The sequence below is a fragment of the Carassius gibelio genome, chromosome A8 (genome assembly GCF_023724105.1).
Source record: "Carassius gibelio isolate Cgi1373 ecotype wild population from Czech Republic chromosome A8, carGib1.2-hapl.c, whole genome shotgun sequence".
NCBI lineage: Eukaryota > Metazoa > Chordata > Actinopteri > Cypriniformes > Cyprinidae > Carassius > Carassius gibelio.
The window spans coordinates 18,241,709-18,263,307 of record NC_068378.1 but is presented as its reverse complement, the minus strand read 5'-3'; the positions used below and the strand labels follow the sequence as shown (position 1 = coordinate 18,263,307).

The 21,599-nt window shown below is 36.8% G+C and overlaps 2 protein-coding genes across 2 annotated transcripts in view; both read left to right on the top strand.

Moving 5' to 3' along the window:
- LOC128018732 (inositol 1,4,5-trisphosphate receptor type 3) overlaps window positions 1-13,821 on the top strand; it is a 29,092-nt gene extending 15,271 nt beyond the window's left edge. Inside the window, exons 24-58 of the mRNA XM_052604457.1 lie at window positions 282-336; window positions 466-631; window positions 910-1,086; window positions 1,173-1,250; window positions 1,515-1,634; window positions 1,729-1,851; window positions 1,938-2,138; window positions 2,458-2,709; window positions 3,470-3,595; window positions 3,670-3,795; window positions 4,489-4,609; window positions 4,738-4,910; window positions 5,150-5,298; window positions 5,424-5,532; window positions 6,080-6,167; window positions 6,296-6,471; window positions 6,561-6,723; window positions 6,870-7,018; window positions 7,195-7,395; window positions 7,486-7,596; window positions 7,677-7,772; window positions 7,861-7,962; window positions 8,162-8,248; window positions 8,363-8,440; window positions 8,681-8,873; window positions 8,952-9,074; window positions 9,251-9,423; window positions 9,511-9,675; window positions 9,851-10,040; window positions 10,209-10,289; window positions 10,380-10,498; window positions 10,582-10,747; window positions 10,923-11,083; window positions 12,451-12,612; window positions 12,739-13,821. Of these exons, the coding sequence (XP_052460417.1) occupies window positions 282-336; window positions 466-631; window positions 910-1,086; window positions 1,173-1,250; window positions 1,515-1,634; window positions 1,729-1,851; window positions 1,938-2,138; window positions 2,458-2,709; window positions 3,470-3,595; window positions 3,670-3,795; window positions 4,489-4,609; window positions 4,738-4,910; window positions 5,150-5,298; window positions 5,424-5,532; window positions 6,080-6,167; window positions 6,296-6,471; window positions 6,561-6,723; window positions 6,870-7,018; window positions 7,195-7,395; window positions 7,486-7,596; window positions 7,677-7,772; window positions 7,861-7,962; window positions 8,162-8,248; window positions 8,363-8,440; window positions 8,681-8,873; window positions 8,952-9,074; window positions 9,251-9,423; window positions 9,511-9,675; window positions 9,851-10,040; window positions 10,209-10,289; window positions 10,380-10,498; window positions 10,582-10,747; window positions 10,923-11,083; window positions 12,451-12,612; window positions 12,739-12,861 (4,883 nt within the window). The 3' untranslated portion in view covers window positions 12,862-13,821. The remainder of the gene's footprint in view (window positions 1-281; window positions 337-465; window positions 632-909; window positions 1,087-1,172; window positions 1,251-1,514; window positions 1,635-1,728; window positions 1,852-1,937; window positions 2,139-2,457; window positions 2,710-3,469; window positions 3,596-3,669; window positions 3,796-4,488; window positions 4,610-4,737; window positions 4,911-5,149; window positions 5,299-5,423; window positions 5,533-6,079; window positions 6,168-6,295; window positions 6,472-6,560; window positions 6,724-6,869; window positions 7,019-7,194; window positions 7,396-7,485; window positions 7,597-7,676; window positions 7,773-7,860; window positions 7,963-8,161; window positions 8,249-8,362; window positions 8,441-8,680; window positions 8,874-8,951; window positions 9,075-9,250; window positions 9,424-9,510; window positions 9,676-9,850; window positions 10,041-10,208; window positions 10,290-10,379; window positions 10,499-10,581; window positions 10,748-10,922; window positions 11,084-12,450; window positions 12,613-12,738) is intronic.
- Window positions 13,822-14,006: 185 nt separating this feature from the next.
- Window positions 14,007-20,898, top strand: LOC128018730 (5-aminolevulinate synthase, erythroid-specific, mitochondrial). The gene is made up of 11 exons (XM_052604456.1): window positions 14,007-14,144; window positions 15,274-15,432; window positions 15,554-15,724; window positions 16,355-16,432; window positions 16,767-16,989; window positions 17,216-17,400; window positions 17,932-18,111; window positions 18,300-18,464; window positions 18,573-18,841; window positions 19,744-19,906; window positions 20,102-20,898. Exons 2-11 carry the CDS (start codon window positions 15,285-15,287, stop codon window positions 20,266-20,268), a joined length of 1,749 nt encoding a protein of 582 aa, XP_052460416.1. The 5' UTR covers window positions 14,007-14,144; window positions 15,274-15,284; the 3' UTR covers window positions 20,269-20,898.
- Window positions 20,899-21,599: the final 701 nt, after the last annotated feature.

Sequence of the window (21,599 nt, the reverse complement as noted above, 5' to 3'; positions counted from 1 at the left end):
CTTTTGGTGTTTGCCTCAGAGCCTCGTTCTGGTGAGAGTGGCAATGTTACATCATTTTTTGATTTTTAAAATGAATTCATTACAGGTGTAGTCTGTAATTTTTTACATAAAAATATTTGATCCTATCATTTAATATGCAAAAAAAAACCTGTTTGATTTCTGCAGCTCTGTTTGATTTCTTGTGGCTCAGAAATTACGTACTTAAATTTAATTTAGGTTAGAATAGTCATTTGTTTTTTGATTGTACATTTGTCTCATTTATTTATTTAATATTTAAACAGCTTCCATCAACCTCCAGCACATTGGAGAACAGGCAGAAGCCATGTTTGGAATTGGGTATGTTAATTAACAATTTATTCTATTTCCACATGAATGTTCATCAAAAAAAAAAAGAAGAAAAAAAAAAAAAAGAAATTTAGTGCTTGTAAGAGATGACCTCTCTTTGACTTTACTCTGACCGTACAGTAAAGGAAACAGCATTCTGGAAGTGGACGATGAAGGGGGCCGAATGTTTCTGCGTGTTTTGGTCCACCTCATCATGCATGATTACCCCCCTTTGGTTTCTGGGGCTTTGCAGTTGCTCTTCAAGCACTTCAGTCAAAGACAGGAAGTCCTCCACACCTTTAAACAGGTTGAATGTGCAGCACACTCAAACATATACAAACAACTTTATTTTTGATTGGTAAAAAGTTGTGCCTAGACACCTCCAGGTAAAACATCTGCATCTAATGCAGATCCTCGAATGTGCAAAATCTAAATTAACACCTGTGTAGACCATTTTATTGCTCATCTGCATGCAACAAATCAGAAAAAGTACTTTTTCAATGCAAAATGCAAATGCAATCACTTTTGTAAAGATTAAAAATTGTTGCTGTCATTTTTTCATCTTGCTATGTTCGTCCTCCTCAGGTCCAGCTTCTCATTTCAACGCAGGATGTGGACAACTACAAACACATAAAACAAGATCTGGATCTTCTGCGCACCATGGTGGAGAAGTCTGAGCTTTGGGTCATTAAGAAAAGTAGCTCTGGGGGAGATGGGAAGAAAGACAAGAAAGACAAAAAGGATAAAAAAGAGGCTGCTCCGGTGAGTCATGCGCTGGGACATGTGGGATTCTGAACAACAAGATAATTAGGTGAAAGAAGCTCATTTTTCTTTTCTTTTTCATGCAGACATCTCCAGAGGAGGAGACCGATACAAAGAAACAGAATGTTGAAAAGAGCAATGAAAGCTACCAGAATGTCAAAGAGGTGATGTTTTTGCATTTGTTCTTATCGTCTGTTGTTCAGTAATATATTAGTTTAATTACAGTGGGGTCTAAAAGTTTGAGATTTATTGAGTTTATTGAGTTTATTGTATTTGTTAAAGAAATTTGTATTTTTATTCCGCAAGAATGCATTAAATTGATCAAAAGTGACAGTAGACAGTATATATAAATGTGTATAGATGGATGGAAACTTAAATGAACAAACCAATATTCTTTGCGACAATTTAATCTTTTCTCTGATTTCCAGATTCTAGAGCGTCTGAATAAAATGTGCAGCTCCGGTGTATTTAAGAAACAACAAAGGCTGCTGAAGAACATGGGTGCCCACAAAGTTATGCTTGACCTGTTGCAGATCTCCTATGATCGGGTTTGTGGGTTGTTTTTAAAGCAGATAAAATCTGTGGTAGATGTGAAGCATGGTCTTTGGCTTGTCCCTCACTAATCACATGATTTTATTTCAGAATGACACCAAAATGCAGGAAATCATCAAGTACACGCACCTGTTCCTACAGAAGTTCTGCACTGGCAATCTGGAGAACCAAAACCTGCTCCATAAACACCTCAACCTCTTTCTCACACCTGGGGTGAGTACAAAGCATGGCGCTTAAAATAGCCTAAGATTCTTCTCATGTTTGCATTGTGTTCTCTATTCTGGTTTCATCTCTCTCAGCTCCTAGAGGCAGAAACAATGCAGTTCATTTTCAGTAATAATTACCAGCTCTGTTCTGAGATCAGCGAGTCTGTGCTGCATCATTTTATCCATTGTCTGGCCACACATGGCCGCCACATTCAGTACCTCAACTTCCTGCACACCATCATTAAGGCCGAGGGGAAATATGTGAAGAAATGTCAAGACATGATCATGACAGAGGTTTGTTATTGTGCTCGAAATGAAGTAACCTAAGCAGAAATTCATTTTCACCATTTGTAAATATTTTAAGAAATAGTGTATAACTACTTTCATTAAAATCTTAAATATGAAAGTGTTAAATTGAGATATATATCATGGGATATATTTGTAGGTCTTTCTGTTTAGTATATGGTTGTTGTTTTTTTTTTGCATTTTATGATATTGATTTTGTATGGTATTATTGGTAATTATATAATGAATTTCAGTTAAATGTCCATTCGGTTGATGGTATATACAGTGTAAAAGACATCGGACATTACATGTTTTTTTTCTCAATTAGCTTACAAGTGCGGGTGATGAGGTGGTCGTCTTCTACAATGATGACACATCATTTGACGCCATGGTGGAACTGATGACACAGTCTAGGGAAGGAGTGAAGGACGACAGCCCTCTGCGATACCATATTTCTCTGGTAGAGCTGCTGGCTGCATGTGCGGAGGGCAAAAACGTCTACACTGAGATCAAGTGCACATCTCTGCTGCCCCTGGAGGACATGGTGAAAGTAATCACGCATGAAGACTGTATCACAGAGGTAATCCGATGATGGATGGTAGTCATGAAATGAAAGCGTTTATTTTTAAACAATGGGTCATGTTTCATTTTTTCCACTTGTCCTGAAGAAGGGACCTATCGGTAAGACCCTCCCGTCAAACGCAGATGAGCCAATGGCAGTCGAGTATCAGTTGCACAGGGAGCACTGTAGGTTTCAGTGCCATAGAGAAACATTGGAAGATCCAAAGCTTGCATCGTTAATGTCATCTTGTGCTCCAGCAAAGTATTTCTGGCTAAAAGTAGCTAACGTTAAAGTTAGTGAGTCCATACAAACCCAAAGCAGACTGTTCTCGCGTCAAAAACACATAAACAAAGGTCTACATTTCACTGTCTCTTCATATTAAACTGGTTAAATGTAAATTAATTGAATTGTACTCGCCTCCAAATTAATACCCACATTATTTATTTTAAAATCTTTTATATATCCCTCCATGGCATATTTAAGTCCCACTTGAGTGGTGGTCCTCCTGTGTCCAAAATATATCAAAAAGATATAGGGACAAGCTTTTCAAAATTACAGTCATTGTAAGACAGTTAGTTTGTCCGAGTTTGCAACTGTAACTAAGGTGGGCGGGGCTTACTGACAGGTCAATTATGTTCAGCCTCCCTATATCTGTTCGTTACAAGAGCCAGTTAATTGATTAAATTAACACAAGCATTTATAGCATGTTTGGAGAAAAAGAAAAGCGTACTGGATAAAGTGCATCAGAACATTTACAAGTGTCCTCTGTGTCATGCAGGTGAAAATTGCATATGTAAACTTTGTGAACCACTGCTATGTAGACACCGAAGTGGAGATGAAAGAGATCTACACCAGTAACCACATCTGGAAGCTGTTTGAAAACTTCACTGTAGATATGGCTAGGGTGAGTGACCTCTATCAATGACGCGGTGTATAATAATAAAGAGTTTCATTAATGTGGTGTCATTGGAATTCCAGGTGTGCTCCAACCGTGAGAAACGCATGTCAGACCCTGTGCTGGAGAAGTATGTGATTCAAGTGGTTTTAGACACTATAAATGCCTTCTTCAGCTCTCCCTTCTCAGAGAACAGCACCACCACAGAGGTGAGGCATCAGCAGTCTATCAAAGTCTTATTTCTGCTCTCTGCCACATCAGCCTTTATTCATTGTAAATAGCAAAGACCTTTGGATTTAAGTTTTTGTCTAGTGTTTATAAAGAAATAGCCGCCTTTTAGAAATTCAGTGAAACAAAACTACTAAAACTAACATTTTAATCAAAGGAATTGACAAAAAAAATAAATAATTTTTAATATTTTCGAAGTAAAAATAGTCTTCTGTTCCAAAGTTTGAGGAATATTATTATTGTTTTTTAAATGTTTTTGATAGAAGTTCATTAATTGGATCAGATGACAGTAAAACATTAATATTGTGAAATATACATTTTTGATTAACAGAAAGTTCAAAATAACAGCATTTATATATATATATATATATGTATGTGTGTGTGTGTGTGTGTGTGTGTGTGTAAAAGTCTTTCACTTTTTATCAATGTAATTCTTTTTCTGAATAAAAGTATTACTTTCTATATAAAAAAAAAAGCCTTAATGACCTCAAACCTTTGAACGGAAGTGTCAATCTGAATATATGAGTTATTTTTAGAGGAGAAGATAACTTTACAGGAGGAATAATACATTGAAAATTATAGCTGTTATATCATGTCTATCATATCACAAAAAAAATGCTTTCCCGATTTCATAAGTTCACATTTAATTCTCTTTTTTGTTTGTCTCATTTCAGGTTCATCACACCATTGTAACGCAGCTGCTGCAGTCTACTATGCGTCTGTTAGATTGTCCCTGGCTACAGCCACAACAAAAAGTCCAAGTAGAATCCTGCATCAGAACTCTGGCAGTGACAAGTAGGTCAACTTACTTTCGAAGAAAATGCTTGCATTCTAAAAAAAAAAAAAGTTTCAGTTCTCATATACAGTAAAGGTTTTTGAAGTATGACCAGACAACTCATTTGTTTACCTGACTGTCCCCACAGCAAAGATTCGCGCCATCCCTCTGAAATTAGAGTTGGAGAATCATGTCAATATAATGTTAAGTCACAGTAATGCCCTCACACTGACCCGCTCCAGCCACAGCAACAAAAGGGTCATTCGGCCTACTGTTCCCACCAACCCCTGGGATTACAAAAACATCATTGAGAAACTACAGGTGCATATATGCATGTGTGTGTGTCTGAAAAGAATGCCTAACAAATCTCCTTTTACATTTTGGGGTCAAATGAAAAAGGTGTTTGTCAAAAATGCTTACACAACTTGTGCATGACACTCTGGGAATGTAACATATGTCCCAATACAGACTTAAATAGTTTGTTTGAGTGTTATTTCTATCAGTAATAATGTATACAGTACATGTAGTGTATTAATGCTTCTGTAACACTGTTTTGTTAGGATATCATTAACACACTGGAGGATCGTGTGATGCCGTTGGTTAATGCGGAGCTGTCAGTGCTCGTGGACGTGCTGCACCAGCCTGAGCTGTTATTCTTGGAAGGCACAGATGCTCGATCACGCTGTGAATCGGGAGGCTTCATATCTAAGTGAGTCACTCCTACCATAAAACTTTCTGCGTGCATGTTGTGGCTCAATCAAATAAACACAGAATTTGTGTTGCATAATGCTGTATTACTTTTTCATTATCACCTTATGTTTTAACTTTGTGCAGATTGATCCAGCACACAAAGGCCCTCATGAACTCGGATGAGAAGCTCTGTATCAAAGTCCTCAGAACTCTACAGGAAATGCTCATTCATGAGCAGATCTTTGATGAGAAGGTGAGATTAGATAATATTATTAATATCACCATGTAATCAAAGTTCTCATTCAAAGTTAAACAAAATCAACATTCTAAATATTTCGCTTTCTAAAAATTTAAAAAAAATTTTTCATATATATTTTTAGTTTAACTCAATATTCTAAAGGTATATTCTAAATTACAAATATTAAATATGAATATAATAACCAGAATAAAAGGTACATTCTGTTCTAAGATGTATTTCTAAATCATCAGAAACATTTTAGAAACATGAAATTGTTTTTTACATGGAGAAAAACTTTGTGGGATTGAGTAAACAAAAGTTCATCCATTGCTTTGTTTTTTTCAAAATGAGGAATGAGTTGAAATGAATTGACAATGTGTCACAGGTGCTGTGGACAGTTGTATTGAATCTAGACCATTACTTGGTGCATTTTCCAAACTAAAAAGAAACTTCTGGAAGTGTCTTTTAATGCCAAAAGTGTTTATTTTTGGGTGGGTTAGTTTGGGTTCTTTGCTCGTTGTAATTTATTTAATGTAACAATGAAAGTGCTGTTTTTTTCCAGGGCCTTGCCTTAAGAAAGGTATTGCTCCAAAACTACCTCTACACCAACAAAAAGAACATAAAAGCAGAGCTTGTTGAACACGGAGGAGGTAATTTTTTAATTACTGTTGAAATATCATAGAACAATTAAGGAATATCACACAAACTGGTTTGACTGTTTTTGTAATTGCTAACCGAATCAGCACAAAACATGGTGTGTGTGTGTGTGTGTGTTCAGGTGGAGAGGGAGAGAGAGACTGGCTGGCAGTTGCAGCATTACAATGTCGTCTGGACAAAGAAGGTGGCACCAAACTCTTCATAGACCTCATAACCAGCAGTAAGAACGAGAAGATCTTTCAGGAGAGCATTCAGCTCGCCATCTGTCTGCTGGAAGGAGGAAACACAGAGATCCAGGTGGGGAAGCAGCTGCCGTAAAAATATAGCTTTCAAATATAGTCAAGGCAAAGTACTCGTATGTATAAATCGGTTCTTGTTTACAATAGAACTCCTTCTACAAACTCATGATGGGAGACAACAAGTCGGAGAAGTTTTTCAAAGTACTAAATGACCGCATGAAGAACGCACAGCAGGACATCAAATCCACAATCTCCGTCAATGTGGGGGAAATGACCAATAGAGCCAAAGATGACAAAGATCCAGACACAGGTAATTTGTATAAAGTGTATCTTAAAACAGACATTGTGAAAGGAAAGGGACAACGTTATTCTGTTATAAAATGAAGTTATGCTACATCTTATATGTTTAGTATACAATCTGAATTCATTGCTGACCTTAACAATGGTTTCCTATAGGTGCACTGTCTTCCTTTGGCCAACCTGAGCAGCCACCTCAACCTGAGCAGCAGGAAGTAGATACAGAAATGGGCCCCTCTGTCACCATCATGAAACCCATTCTGCGCTTTTTACAGCTGCTCTGTGAGAACCACAATCATGATCTTCAGGTCTGAACATCCCTAGAATAACAGTCTATGACGATCATGTCAAATAAAAAATTCTTAAATCAAGATACATTAACCGGAGGTGCACGTTTTCTGAGAAATTGAAAAAAATAATTCATTGTAGTATTTATTATGATATTGTATGTTCATTTAACAAATTCCCTTGTTCTTTGCCCTAGAATTTTCTTCGCTGTCAGAGCAATAAAACAAATTATAACTTGGTTTGTGAGACACTCCAGTTTCTGGACATCATGTGCGGCAGCACGACAGGAGGTCTGGGTCTGCTGGGCCTTTACATCAATGAGAACAACGTGGAGCTGATCACACAGACCCTGGAGACCCTCACAGAGTACTGCCAAGGACCATGCCAAGAGAACCAGGTGAGATTACCAATACTGCCATTATATGAACTAAATCATTTATGGCCATTAATGCTTTTTAAATTCTAATTGATTTTTGTCTGTCTGAAGACATGCATTGTCTCTCACGAGTGCAACGGTATTGACATAATCACAGCCTTGATTCTGAATGAAATCAGTCCTCTGTGTCGTTACCGAATGGAGCTGGTGCTGCAGCTCAAGGTGAGGATACATTCCTGACACAGAAGCTCTACTTTAATCATAAATCATGTTCATCATTACTCATATTCGATTATTGTCAGGACAATGCCTCTAAGCTCTTGCTCGCTTTGATGGAGAGTCGTCATGACAGTGAGAATGCAGAGAGGATCCTATTTAACCTTCGACCCCGGGAACTGGTCAGTTTTGCTATGTCTTCTGTATTATGTGTATGAGATGTAACAGTAGTATTTTAACATTGCTGAGCACTGTACTGTATGTCTTCAGGTGGAGGTGATAAAAAAAGCTTACCAGCAAGAGACTGAAAATGAGGAGGGAGAAGTTTCACCACTTGAAGTTGGACACAACATCTACATCCTGGCACTACAGGTGGACCACTGCATCTCTTTATTCAATAATTATATATATATATATATAGGTTTTTATGTAAGTTCATAGTAGTTAAGGCCACTTAATATACAGTGGGACCCAACAATCTATAAACAACCAACCAGACTACAACATTTTCATTATTATTATTACTGGCAGTTTGGTTGCAAAGACCTTTTTTTTTTTTTTTTTTTTGCAGCTTGCCCGGCACAACAAAATGCTCCTAACACTGCTTAAACCACCAAAGAAGACAAAAGAGGAAGAGGAGGAAAGCATCTCTTCTATGGTAACTTGTGAATTTTTTTTTTCTTTTATGATTAGGAGCACATTTTAAATATCTTCTGTCTAGAACATGCATACAGTATATAAGACATTATATTTTTGCTTGTGTTAATTGCAGCTCAACTTGAACAAGCAGCAAGAGGAGCAACAAGAGGATCCATTAGAGTACTATGACCGTCAAACAGCTCAGGTTGAGGTAATAAAAAATAATCTATAAATAAATTTTCTGTAATTAATTAATCTTAATTAACACGTTATTTTTGTGTAATTAATTAATCTCAATTAACGTGTTAAAGTCCCGGCCCTAGTTGTAATCTATGCTGTTATAGTAATTTCTGCTCCACTAATGTCTCCATACATTGTGGCTAATGTGATACAAATTAATTTGTGATTATGAGAAGTAGTGAAATAATTTCCGTGGGCATGTCACATGCAGATTGTGCGGGAGGACCGTAGCATGGAGCAGATAGTGTTTCCTGTTCACCCCATCTGTGAGTTCCTAACGGAGGAGTCAAAGATCCGTGTGTTTACCACCACAGAGCAGGACGAGCAGGGCAGCAAGGTCACACACTTCTTTGAGCAGACATCTTTCTTGCACAATGAAATGGAATGGCAGAAAAAACTTCGAAGTAAGTGTTGGGCCTATGATGTTGTGGCTTAGGGAGTAACAAATATGTCTTTAACACAGGTTTATTGTGATGTTTTAGGCATGCCTGTTCTATACTGGTTCTCTCGTCGAATGTCTCTCTGGGGCACCATTTCATTCAATCTGGCTGTGTTCATCAATCTTATCATCGCTTTGTTCTACCCACATGACTCTGGCCAAGCTGGTATGTTTACGTGTACATTATCTGTTGGTAACTTAAGTGTATTAATTGCATTATATTAATAAATGCTACATTTACCATCAATTATGGACCAACAGTTGGCTTTCTAAATTGCTTTTCAATTTATTTATTTTTTACATTTGCTAAATTGTAGTTTTAACGGTCTCTTGTGCTTCCAGGCAGCATAGATGATTCGTTGTTGCTTATGCTGTTCTGGGGTTTCGCTGGACTGGCTGTTTTGGGACTGTTATCAAGGCGCTATGGGTTCCAGTCCGTCACTGTTGCCATCACCCTGCTCTGCATCTATCACTTCGGCATTGGGCCATCCCTCATCCTGCTAGGGGCTCTCAATGTAAGTCTTACATATTAAGTCTTAATACTGTATGTTTATTTAAATAAAAGCAAACGGATTTAATTCAGAATTTCTCTTTTTAACCAGCTGATCAATAAGATAGTGTTCGTGGTGAGCTTTGTGGGGAACAACGGCACCTTCATCATGGGCTACAAGGCTATGGTGATGGATGTGGAGTTCCTGTACCACTTGGCCTATGTGTTAACCAGCACACTGGGGCTTTTTGTCCACGAGCTCTTCTACAGCATACTGGTGGGTGTTAAAAATTACACTACCTATCGATTAAACTTATTGGTTTGTTTTCAGAATTTATTTTTTTTTTCAAACAAATGCTGTTCTTTTGAAATTTCAATACATAAAAAAGCAGTTTACACCAGAATATAATGACACTGCTTATCATTTCTCACTTCTCTTTAACCTCCTTCAGCTGTTTGATCTGATCTACCGTGAGGAGACGCTCTTCAATGTCATCAAGAGTGTGACGCGTAACGGCCGCTCTATTCTCCTCACTGCTGTCTTGGCCATCATTCTGGTCTACCTGTTCTCCATCGTGGGCTTTCTCTTCCTCAGGAATGACTTCATCATGGAAGTCGACCGGCTTGCTAGCCTAGATACAGGTGAATTGCATACACCTCTGTTCATCTTCACTGGTGTATGACAACCCCATCTGAATAGTTTATTCCAGAAAGGCATCAAATCTAGCGTTTATGATCATTTTGAATTACAGTATACCATTTATTTTTCATTGATGCCAATTTGACAGGCATTTCTTGTTTTATACGCAGGTACAGATAACTCTGTGAGCAGCTGCAGTGCAGATGGAGTGGAGTGCACAAAGGAAACTGGGTTGGTTGCACCATCAGAGGGTGAGTTTAACATTAAAAACAACTTTTAGTACTATTGTATTGGCATCAGAACTTGTGTGTGAATTATTTTTTTTTTTTATGTCTTTGAAGAAGAGGACAACACAGAGAGAGCATGTGACACTCTTCTAATGTGCATCGTTACGGTGCTGAATCATGGGCTGAGGAACGGAGGAGGTGTGGGAGATGTCCTGCGAAGACCCTCTAAAAATGTATGGAGATCTACAACCTAAATAGAAATGTGCACCTATACTGTATACAGTAATAAATCTAACCAATGCTGTTCAACTTACAGGAGCCTTTGTTTCCTGCTCGTGTGGTGTACGACCTTGTCTTCTACTTCATAGTCATCATCATTGTTCTCAACTTGATTTTTGGGGTGATTATTGACACCTTCGCTGACCTGCGTAGTGAAAAACAAAAGAAAGAGGAGATCCTGAAGACCACCTGTTTCATTTGTGGTACGAAATCAGATTTCAATATCTTTTAAAAGCTACATTTACTCCTGTGATGGCAGAGCTGAATTTTCATCTGAATTCTTTATTATTATAAATGATTATTGTTATTATAAATGTTGAAAAAAGTGTATGTTTGTAGAAACTTTTTGTATTGATCTGTTTTTTTGTATTTCAACAGGTCTTGAGAGGGACAAGTTTGATAATAAGACTGTGTCCTTTGAGGAACACATTAAATTTGAGCATAACATCTGGCACTACCTCTATTTCATTGTGCTGGTACGGGAGAAAAACAAGACCGATTACACTGGCCCAGAGAGCTACGTGGCCCTTATGATAAAGGTAAATAAAAAAAAAGAATGGAAAATTACAGTTGACTGGATACTGGTCACATTTTATGTGTTGACAGCGATTACCAGCATTATTTCAGTATTATTTATATACTGTTGTAGTATTTATTAAAGGAGGGGTGAAATGCTCGTTTTCACTCAATATCCTGTTAATCTTGAGTACCTATAGAGTAGTACTGCATCCTTCATAACTCCAAAAAGTCTTTAGTTGTATTATATTCATAAGAGAAAGATAGTCTGTACCGACTTTTCCTGGGAAAACATGACCGGCTGGAGGCGTGACGTGTGGGCGGAGCTAAAGAATCACGAGCGCCAGTAGGCTTTTGAGTTGAGAGCGTTTGGAAGTTGTGACATTACCGTGAGGAAAAAAAAACATCATCCAAAACAAACCATGGCTAACAGTCAGATTCAGCCGTTTATTTATGATCCAGAATCAGATCCCGAGGCTGAAACTGAAAGAGAGCAGCAGCAGCAATGACTCGCTCTGAGCGGGGCTCGAACCCGGGTCTCCGGCATGGGAGGGGATGCACTAACAAGGAGGAAGAGACATTTTAAGCAGTTTTACTCACCGCCTGTGGTTCCAACACACGATTGTGACCCTTTTTCGTTGGGACTGCATCTTCCTTAAGAAATAAACTATGTGCAAATCCGGCGTCAAACAGGGCCTTGTTTGTAAAACAAGCATCTTCGAAATGCAGGGAACAAACACTTGCACAACTCCGTTGATGCTCTGTAAAAATAAACTCCATCAACTGGTCCCTTAATGCTGTTTTTTTTTTTTTTGGTAATCTGTGCAGGGTTGTCTTGCCCTGGCAACCAAAAAACACACTTCTTTTGTGACATTTCGCGACGCTCTCTATCTGATCAGTGAAGTCTGTTGTGCTCTCAGTGCTGTGTTATACGGGAGCGCGCGCTCTTCCGGCAGAAGTGCCCTAGGACCCATATAAGGAAATTCCGCTCCATCTAACGTCACACAGAGCCATACTCGAAAAACACTTTCAGAAACTTGTGACAAACCGGAAGGAGTATTTTGGGAACAAAAATACTCCTTCAAACGTACAACTTAATTTTTTTAACTTTGTCCATGTTTAGCATGGGAATCCAACTCTTTAACTGTGTAAAAAACTCAGTATGCATGAAATAGCATTTCACCCCCCCTTTAAATACTTTGAATTGAACCGTTTTTTAAAATGTATTTACAGTTTTCATTTTAATTTTTTTTTAATTATCTTATGTACTTTTATCTTGTTGTTGTTAAAATAATTTTAAGTTTAGTTCTTGTATCTTTAATTAAATGAATTAATTCTTGCTTCACCTTCCAATGGGTTTTTATTGGGTCTTGTTGTGACCTCTTGATAGAATAAGAACCTGGATTGGTTCCCACGCATGCAGGCCATGTCTCTGGTTGTAACTGAGGGAGATGGAGAACAGAACGAGATGAGGAACCTGCAGGATCGTCTCACCTCCACCATGAAAGTGGTCACGCAGCTCACAAGCCAGTTATCAGAGCTGAAAGAACAGGTACATTTAGCAATTTCAGCAATGTTTGTCCAGCATTAATAATATTGGTATATTAAAAATGAATTCATTTCTCACATTTGATATTCTCTAGTATATAAAATCATGGTTGTGTATTTGTTCATTTAGATGACCGAGCAGAGGAAAAGAAGGCAGAGGATGGGTTTTGTGGATGTTCAGTCTGGCTCAAACCCTGGCATGCCTCTGCCTCCTAGTGCTGCTGGAGGAAATCTTCAGGTCTTCAAGCCCTAATTTGTCCAAATAACCTTGCATTGACTTTGTAGAAGCAATAATGTAATCCTGTGATGCGGCTGTACTTGGTTGTGTTAACCGGATAGACGGATTGGATCTACACTCACAAAAGCACTACTGACTAAATAGTCATTCTTTGAGGGGCCTTTGATTACCTGAATGCTTTTAGTATTCACAAATTTTAAATATTTAAAGTATGTAATGTTTTTATTTTATTATAAAACAAAAATTAAGAGCAGCTTTTGGTTAAGATATTTGAAAGCTTCTTTTTAAAACTTGTTGGATGTATGGATAAATGTAACATTGCTGTAAATGATAACTAATGTGTCATTTTAGGTTAATACAGTCAGATGTTTTTTTTTTATTTGTGCATTGATGAGATTGCACATGCTGTATTTCTAGGGATAGTCATGATTCCCTGGCCTGATATAATTGACACGAAGGGGAATATCATGACCAGTCTTATGATGAACTATAGGAAATGCTAATGTCACTATAGATGAATCTGGGGATTATAAATGGCATAATGTATAGAAGTCTATTCAGCTTTAATTTAAAAGTCAGAGTACCTGAAAATGACTCCAAACTTTTGAACATAACTTTTGCTCAGGAAAATAAAACATTCCTTATTTATCTTATCTATCATAAAAGATGGCAGTTTAAAAAGAGGATATGCTGATCTTGGTTTTAATAGACATAATGCATGCCTATCTATGTATGCGTCTATTGAATTATTTATTGTGCGACCAGAACTATGTTATAAGTCAATTGCATTTTTATGGCTGCAAAAAATAATGCTGGAACATACATTTCGACTTTGTTAATAACAGCAAGTGTGTAATTAATCAGTACTGTTGATATCAAAGAAATAATCATAAGTGTATTATGCTACTTATTGCTGATATGTTGAAATGAAGAGCCTCACCAGCTTTGCATAAAATAAAACATTTGATTATTTGACGTCTTGTGTCAATATTATTAAACGCATTACTACGTTTTTATAATGTTACACAAATCAATAGAAATGTGTTTAATTTTTAAATATAATCGCAATGACTATTATTATTTTCAAAACAAAATAAATGATTGGCTATCTTCCGATTTAAAGAGAGTAAACCGTCGCGTGAATAACTGCAGTTCTGTCCATTGATTGATCTTGCGTGAGATGACGCGCCGCTGTCACGCACTCTTCAGTGTTATTAGGGTGAGAGAGTGAGTGACTGACGCTGTTCGTTTGAGTGTCAAGTGCTGTTCAGAAGTTCGTCCTCAGTGCAGGTCAACAGGTAGGCTAATGTTTTCTTCATGTTAACGTAATTTTTAAATTTGAACAATTTGTATCACATAAATTTACAACGAATAGGCTATAATACAGGTAATACGTCACTCTGAAAATGGGAATTGCAGTTATGGCTAAATTATTCCAACAGACAAAAGATCAGTCTCGGGAATAATGATGCAGTCATTTAAACTTTATTTTATTTTATGAAAAAATAGAAAAGTGTTTCTTTTCTAATGTAATGTTGATGTAAAGTAATGTTGAATGTTATCAAACCACATAAAATGTCAGCAAAACCACATAGTATAGGGTCCAATTCACACTAATAACAAGATGCTCATTAGCATGTCTATTATTAACATATTGGCTGTTTATTGGTGCTTATAAAGTACATATAATGCAAAACATCCATAATCTACCCCCTAAACTTAACAACTTCCTTATAAACTATTAATAAGCAGCAAATAAGGAGTTAATTGAGGCAAAAGTCATAGTTAATGGTTAGTATAGTGAGAATTGGACCCTAAAATAAAGTGTGACCGTAATTATTATAGCTTTTATTATAATATATATAATACAATATTAATATATAATAAATTATTATATAACATAATATTATCATAAATGATAGTTAACCTATTAAGCCTATTATAAATAATGTCATCTTTACTGTAGCCTAATATAAGTTGAATTACCTAATTTCAGTTTACACATTCGAAAATTCACAACGCAATGTTTTTGTTGCCCATTATAACAATTCTTCGTCTTATAGGGTTGATACTTTTCGGTAAGTATGGTCTAGCCTTTATCAATGTATATGACGTCAGCTGTTTAACTCTGAGAACGGAGTGCTGCGGAATGCGCGAGCCTGCGGGTTCCAGATAAAGCGCTTTATTTGCCGCGCCCAGGTGTCCGGCGCGCCCTGAAACCCACTGCTTGTAGTTTAGATCAGCGTCGCTTTAGAGGCTCTTTAAGGACTTAATTATCAGTATTATGTAACCTGATGATTATTTTAGCTTAGCATCTTTCTCAAAAATATGCTTGACACTGTTGTTACATTATGGGAAAATATTTTTCAGAGCTATATAGCCTAAATTTGAAATTACTTCACTGACCATCTTTCCCATTGTTTACAGCTGTTAAAATCATGTCTGCTTTTCTGCATCACTGCCCATTCTTGAAGTCCACTCCAGGCCCTCCTCTTAGGAGTATGGCAGCATACTTTGGCTTGGCTGACCGATGTCCGATCATTGTCCGCCAGGTCTCTGTAAAAGCCCAATCCTCTGAGGAAAAAGGTAATTCGGTTATTTTTGTATTTTCTGTACTGTTCCATATTGTATAATTAAAAAGAGTCAGTAGTCAGTACCTTAGATTATCTTCATATATTGATTATATTCATGTTCTTATTGTGTTCAGGCCTCCTCCTTCACAAGGAGCCAAAGCGACAGGTGGCCACAACAGCCACTCAGGTGGCGATCTCCATGTCCCAGAGCTGTCCCTTCGTTTCCTCTAAGATTGGACTAGTTAAAGCCAGTCCACAGGTGCAGGAGGATGTCCAGCCCAATCTTGAGAATCAAGACACCTCTGGTAAAGCAATCCCTCTCAGTGTGATAGATTCATGGACTATATAAACAGTGCTTACTTTAATGTTTATATGTTGTTTAAGAAGCAGATATAGTCTAGTTGACTGGCTGATGTGTTGCAACAGCTGTCTCTTTTTTACCACCACAGTATAATTAGTTCACTGCTGAAGAGGCACTTTTGTCTGAGAAGTGTATCATTCAGGGGTCGGATGCATTTTACATAACGCACAGCTCGGAGTACATTCTCCTCTCTGCAATTTGCACAATTTAACTCCAATTTGAGAGACTTTTTCAATTGTGAATAGTAAGCAGATGATGAGTCAGATCGCTGATGTTACAAAAGCTGGTCTTCAGACGATCACATTAAAGATGAAACTTCGCACAACCTCATGTGTGCTAGAAAATAACATCTAATTGGAAAATTGTAGTTTTTGTGTCTACCACGGTTTAGAAGATAATGTGCACAGCTTGTAATTAAAAAAAAATTATAGGACTTAAACAATGACATTAAATACAAAACACTTTGATTTACTCTCTGTTTTTACACTGAAAGAGAATTCAAACAGAGCAAAAGTACAGAATTTTGAGTGTGTTTGAATGATTTCCGAAACATTGATTTTTTTTTTCTCCCCAGGCTTGATGAGCTCGCTGTTCAGTGGCTTGCAAAGTCATCAGTCTACTGGTCCTACACACCTTCTTCAAGACAACTTCAGTGAGTTGGACTGCATTTTTCTTAATGATTTACAGTAAAATACTACCATACACTCTACATACAAATACCAAACATCAATATATATATTTGATTGGACTGCCAAAAGTTACAAAACATTTTTTTCTGTGTGAGCTAATGGAATAATGGAATAGTAATATGACATGAGGAATAATGGATGTTGAGTAAACTGTTGAATCTTTCTGTTTTGTTTTGGAGATGTAGCATATTATACACTGTATACTCTGCAACAGATATTAAGTAGTTTCTATCTTCTTTCATTTCTGTCTTTTTCCCCTCACTTATTGACTGGTGATTGCCTTTTGAAATAATTCAGCCATACCCAGTTTCAACTACGATGACTTCTTCACTCAGAAGATTGTGGAAAAGAAGAACGACCACACCTACCGTATCTTTAAGACGGTGAACCGTTTTGCAGAGGTTTTCCCTCTCGCTGAGGACTATTCCATCCCTGGACGCTTGGGCTCCCAGGTGTCTGTATGGTGCAGTAATGATTACTTGGGCATGAGTCGACATCCTCGCGTTGTCAAGGCCATAGGGTCAGTATATAAGACAGACAATGAAATAAATGTTTGCCATCATATTTTATTATACATAGAGAAGAACAAATGAAGGTGCAGCAAAATACACTTATATGTATTGTTAAATACTGTATGTGTATATCATAATAAGATAAAACTGTGTATTTTGAAGATTCTTATTGTTTACTGTTGGAAATAAATAGCTGCTAAAACTGAGTAATCACAACCTTTTGTCATTTCTTAGAGAGTCTTTGCAGAAGCATGGTGCAGGAGCAGGTGGCACCCGAAATATTTCTGGGACGAGCAACTATCACGTTGCCCTGGAGAGTGAACTTGCCCTTCTACACCAGAAAGATGGAGCATTGGTCTTTTCTTCCTGCTTTGTAGCCAATGATTCCACCCTCTTTACTTTGGCTAAAATGCTCCCAGGTATCCAACAAAATGAACTGCCTGTGCTAAATGAATGTGTGAACTAATGAATGAATTTATGTTTTATATCGACTATACTGCTATTAAATAAAATGAAAAAAAAAAAATTCTATATACGCTACCATAAGTCTGGGGTCAGTATGACTTTTTTCTCTGAAAAATTATTTTATCAAAAATACAGTAAATATTATTTCAAAATATTACTTAACAATAACCGTTTTCTAATTTAATATATTTTCATTTGTAATTTATTCCAGTCTTAAGTGCCACATGATCCCTTTAAAATCATTCTAATTAGTGATTTGCAGCTCAAAAACATTTATTACCATAATCAGTAATGAACAGTTGTGCTGCTTAATCTTTTTGTTGAAATCCGCCTTAACGTTTTTCAGGATTCTTTGAAAACTTTGTTTATTTGAGATTTTTTGTAACATTATAAATGTCTGTCACATTTAATGCATCCATGCTTAAAAAAAACTGGACGGTAATGTGTTTTCTGAAATTCCTCTAAAACAACATCTCTCCGTAAAGGTTGTGAGATCTACTCAGACATGGGTAATCATGCCTCCATGATCCAGGGCATCAGGAACAGTGGAGCCAAACGCTTCATTTTCCGACACAATGATGCCAGTCATCTGGAAGAGCTGCTCAGCCGCTCAGATCCACTCACACCCAAAATTGTGGCTTTTGAGACCGTTCATTCAATGGATGGTAAGCAGAATAAGCTGTCACATAACTGTCTCAAAAGAGATTGTTTCTTATTATTGTAAAATAGAGCTTGGCAACCAGTCTTTTATGAGACACTGGCTTGTGGAATAAATTAATTATTGTCAACTGATAATAGTGCATTTTTATACTTCATCATTAAATGAAAAAAAAAAAACCTCAATTTGTTTCAGGTGCAATTTGCCCTCTAGAAGAGTTATGTGATGTAGCACATAAATACGGAGCTCTGACTTTTGTGGATGAGGTCCATGCTGTCGGACTGTACGGGGCTCATGGAGCAGGTGTAGGAGAAAGAGACAACATCATGCACAAGATCGATATTGTCTCTGGAACTCTGGGTAAGATGAACACAGTCAATTGCGTGATTCTATTCAGTACTAGGGAAGTGTAAGTTCACCTGTGTTGTTGCCTCTCAATACAGCTAATATTGTTTGAAATATCTGTAGGTAAAGCATTTGGCTGTGTGGGTGGTTACATAGCCAGCACTGCTGCCCTGGTGGACAATGTGCGTTCCTACGCCGCCGGTTTTATCTTCACTACCTCCTTGCCTCCCATGGTGCTGGCGGGGGCTCTGGAATCTGTGCGTGTGCTGAAGAGCCCAGAAGGCCAAGCTTTGCGCAGAGCCCATCAGAGAAACGTCAAACACATGAGACAGCTGCTGCTGGACGCTGGACTGCCTGTGGTCAACTGCCCTAGCCACATTATTCCCATACGGGTCAGTGTTTGCAAAAACCATTATGCCCTTAATGGGATAGTTCACACCAAAATGAAAGTTTGGTCATCATTTACTCTTTTACAAGTGATTCCAAACAAATAAGAGTTTGGTTATTCTTCAAAATAAAAAATTAAAATAATTTTTATCAAATATGAGAGGTTTTTGCTGTTCTATTGATCTAAATAGGTAATTCAGACAATGCAAGAATTGAGTGGTTTAATCCAAGTCTTGTGAAGAGATAATATTGCTTTATATGATGAACAGATTTAATTTAAGCTTTTATTTATCTAAACAATGATTGACCCGCATACGTAGAACACATCACATAAAGTATGGTAAACACGGAAGCTCAAACATGCATGAAAGAACCAACGAGGTTCATTCTAGCATGCACTGTGTTGCGTATACTGTATGTAGCAAGCAATCATATCTCTTCACAAGAGTTGGATTGAACTGCTTGATTCATATGGATTCGTTTTATAACGACTTTATGACCTTTTTGGATCTTCTAAGTTTTGGTTTCCTGGACTTTCAGTGTAGGAACAGAAAACTCTTAGTTTAATTAAAAATATCTTAATCTGTGTTTCGGAGATTAACCAAAGGTTTATGTACTTCTAGCGACGTGAGGGTGAATAAATGGTGATGGTTTTCATTTTTGGGCAAACTATTCACTCTATTTATCAAATATAAAAAAAAAATTATACATACATATATATATATATATATATATATATATATATATATATATATATATATATATATATATATAGATAGATAGATATATAGATATATATAGATAGATAGATAGATATAGATATATAGATATAGATATATATATAGTTTGGATGAAATCCTTTATCTGCACAGGGATAAATGTTTGCACCTTAAATCTGATATTTCAGGTTGGAAATGCAGCAAAAAACTCTCAGGTGTGTGATATTCTGTTGGAGAAACACAACATCTATGTGCAGGCCATCAATTACCCAACAGTGCCTCGTGGAGAAGAGCTGCTGCGGTTGGCTCCTTCTCCTTTCCACAATCCCATTATGATGAACTACTTTGTAGGTGAGTGGTCATGCAAAATTTCTTTGCAGTTTAAAGATGAAGAGTTTAATTTCTGTACTGCAAGCACCACTAAGCAGAATTAAAATACTCTGTCATCTGGCATTGCCGTATCCAGATTTCAGAAAATGAGATCTGTTTCCATTTTAAACGTAGTGATTTGTATCTGAATTTGTAATAATATTTTGTGTTGGACAGAGAAACTGTTGGATGTCTGGCAGGAGGTTGGACTGCCGCTGAATGGACCAGCTATGGCCTCCTGCACCTTCTGTGATCGGCCTCTTCATTTTGACCTCATGAGTGAATGGGAGAAGTCCTACTTTGGGAACATGGAACCGAGATACATCACTGTGGCAGCACAGTGAGTCAGTATCAGCAGACAACGATGAAGATCTGTTTGATCAGATTAGATTAGATTGACTCATCCAAAAATCCATTTCCTATTCAGATTTTTTTTTTTTTTAATGTTAAGATACATGTTGAGGATGCTCAAAATGTCCTTAATTTTAAGCACTGTTTGTGGCAATTTGTGACACAATTGTTTCTGTATTGTTTGCTGTGACTGTGAATAATCCAAAGAGAATTAGTTTTCACATATTCTTATAAATGTATCACTGAAATTAGTTATTGAGGCTTTGGCTAAATCCTACATTAATCGTGTGTCCCCTCTGCATTACAAGAAACCTGCACATGGGCACTTTTTGGTAGTTTTCTGTTATTGGTATATATGTATGTATATATATATATATATATATATATATATATATATATATATATATATATATATATATATATATATATATATATATATATATATATATATATATATATATATATATATATATATATATATATATACAAAGTAGTCAGTCAGTATATGTATGCATGCCAGATTATATTTCATAACAGCTTATAATGAAACTATGCCACATGTGCTCTTTCTGTTTTGGACCATTTGCACTCAAATTGATGAATTAAAAAATTCAATAAATATGGCCAGTTCCAACAAAATGCCTCTGAATATAACCACTTATTTACAAATACCAACAAATGAATAAGTTATATTTGTACTTTTAATCTGATATTTTTTAATTTAGGGGAAATTTTAATGCAAAACACTAAACAAACCACAGTCAAGTCTTGTGCGGAACCCTTTTTTAATTAAAAAACCACACTGCCACCTGCCGGACGGTAACGGAAGTGACACTTAGTGAGCTATGAGATCTCATCATTTTGAATACCACTAACAACCAAATACCACGAACATCAACTTTGTACTAAGTTACTAAATCATGTAAGTCTTAAGTGCCTTTAAACATGGTGTTAATAATATTAAATTCTTATAGTAGGCTAATGTATAGAGCAAATACATACCCAACTTTATGTGCCGTTTAAAATTTTTATTAAGGCGTGATGATACAAAACCCATTTCTGTTTGCTCTTTAGTAGCTGGCCATGTTCTGTAAGAGATTAATTGGGGAAATCAGTTATTAGTTTCCATAATGACAACACTGTCCAAAATGCCATTAAGATGAATTTGCATGTTATTACAGTGTTTTGCTAATATAAAATGCTTACCTTGCTGATCCAGTCAACGTAGACATTTACACGAGTAAAAACGGTGGGCTTCTTGTTATAATTGCAGCCCCAGTCTGAACCAAAGCTCACAATGCAGTGGACCTCCCAAGCGCCGTCA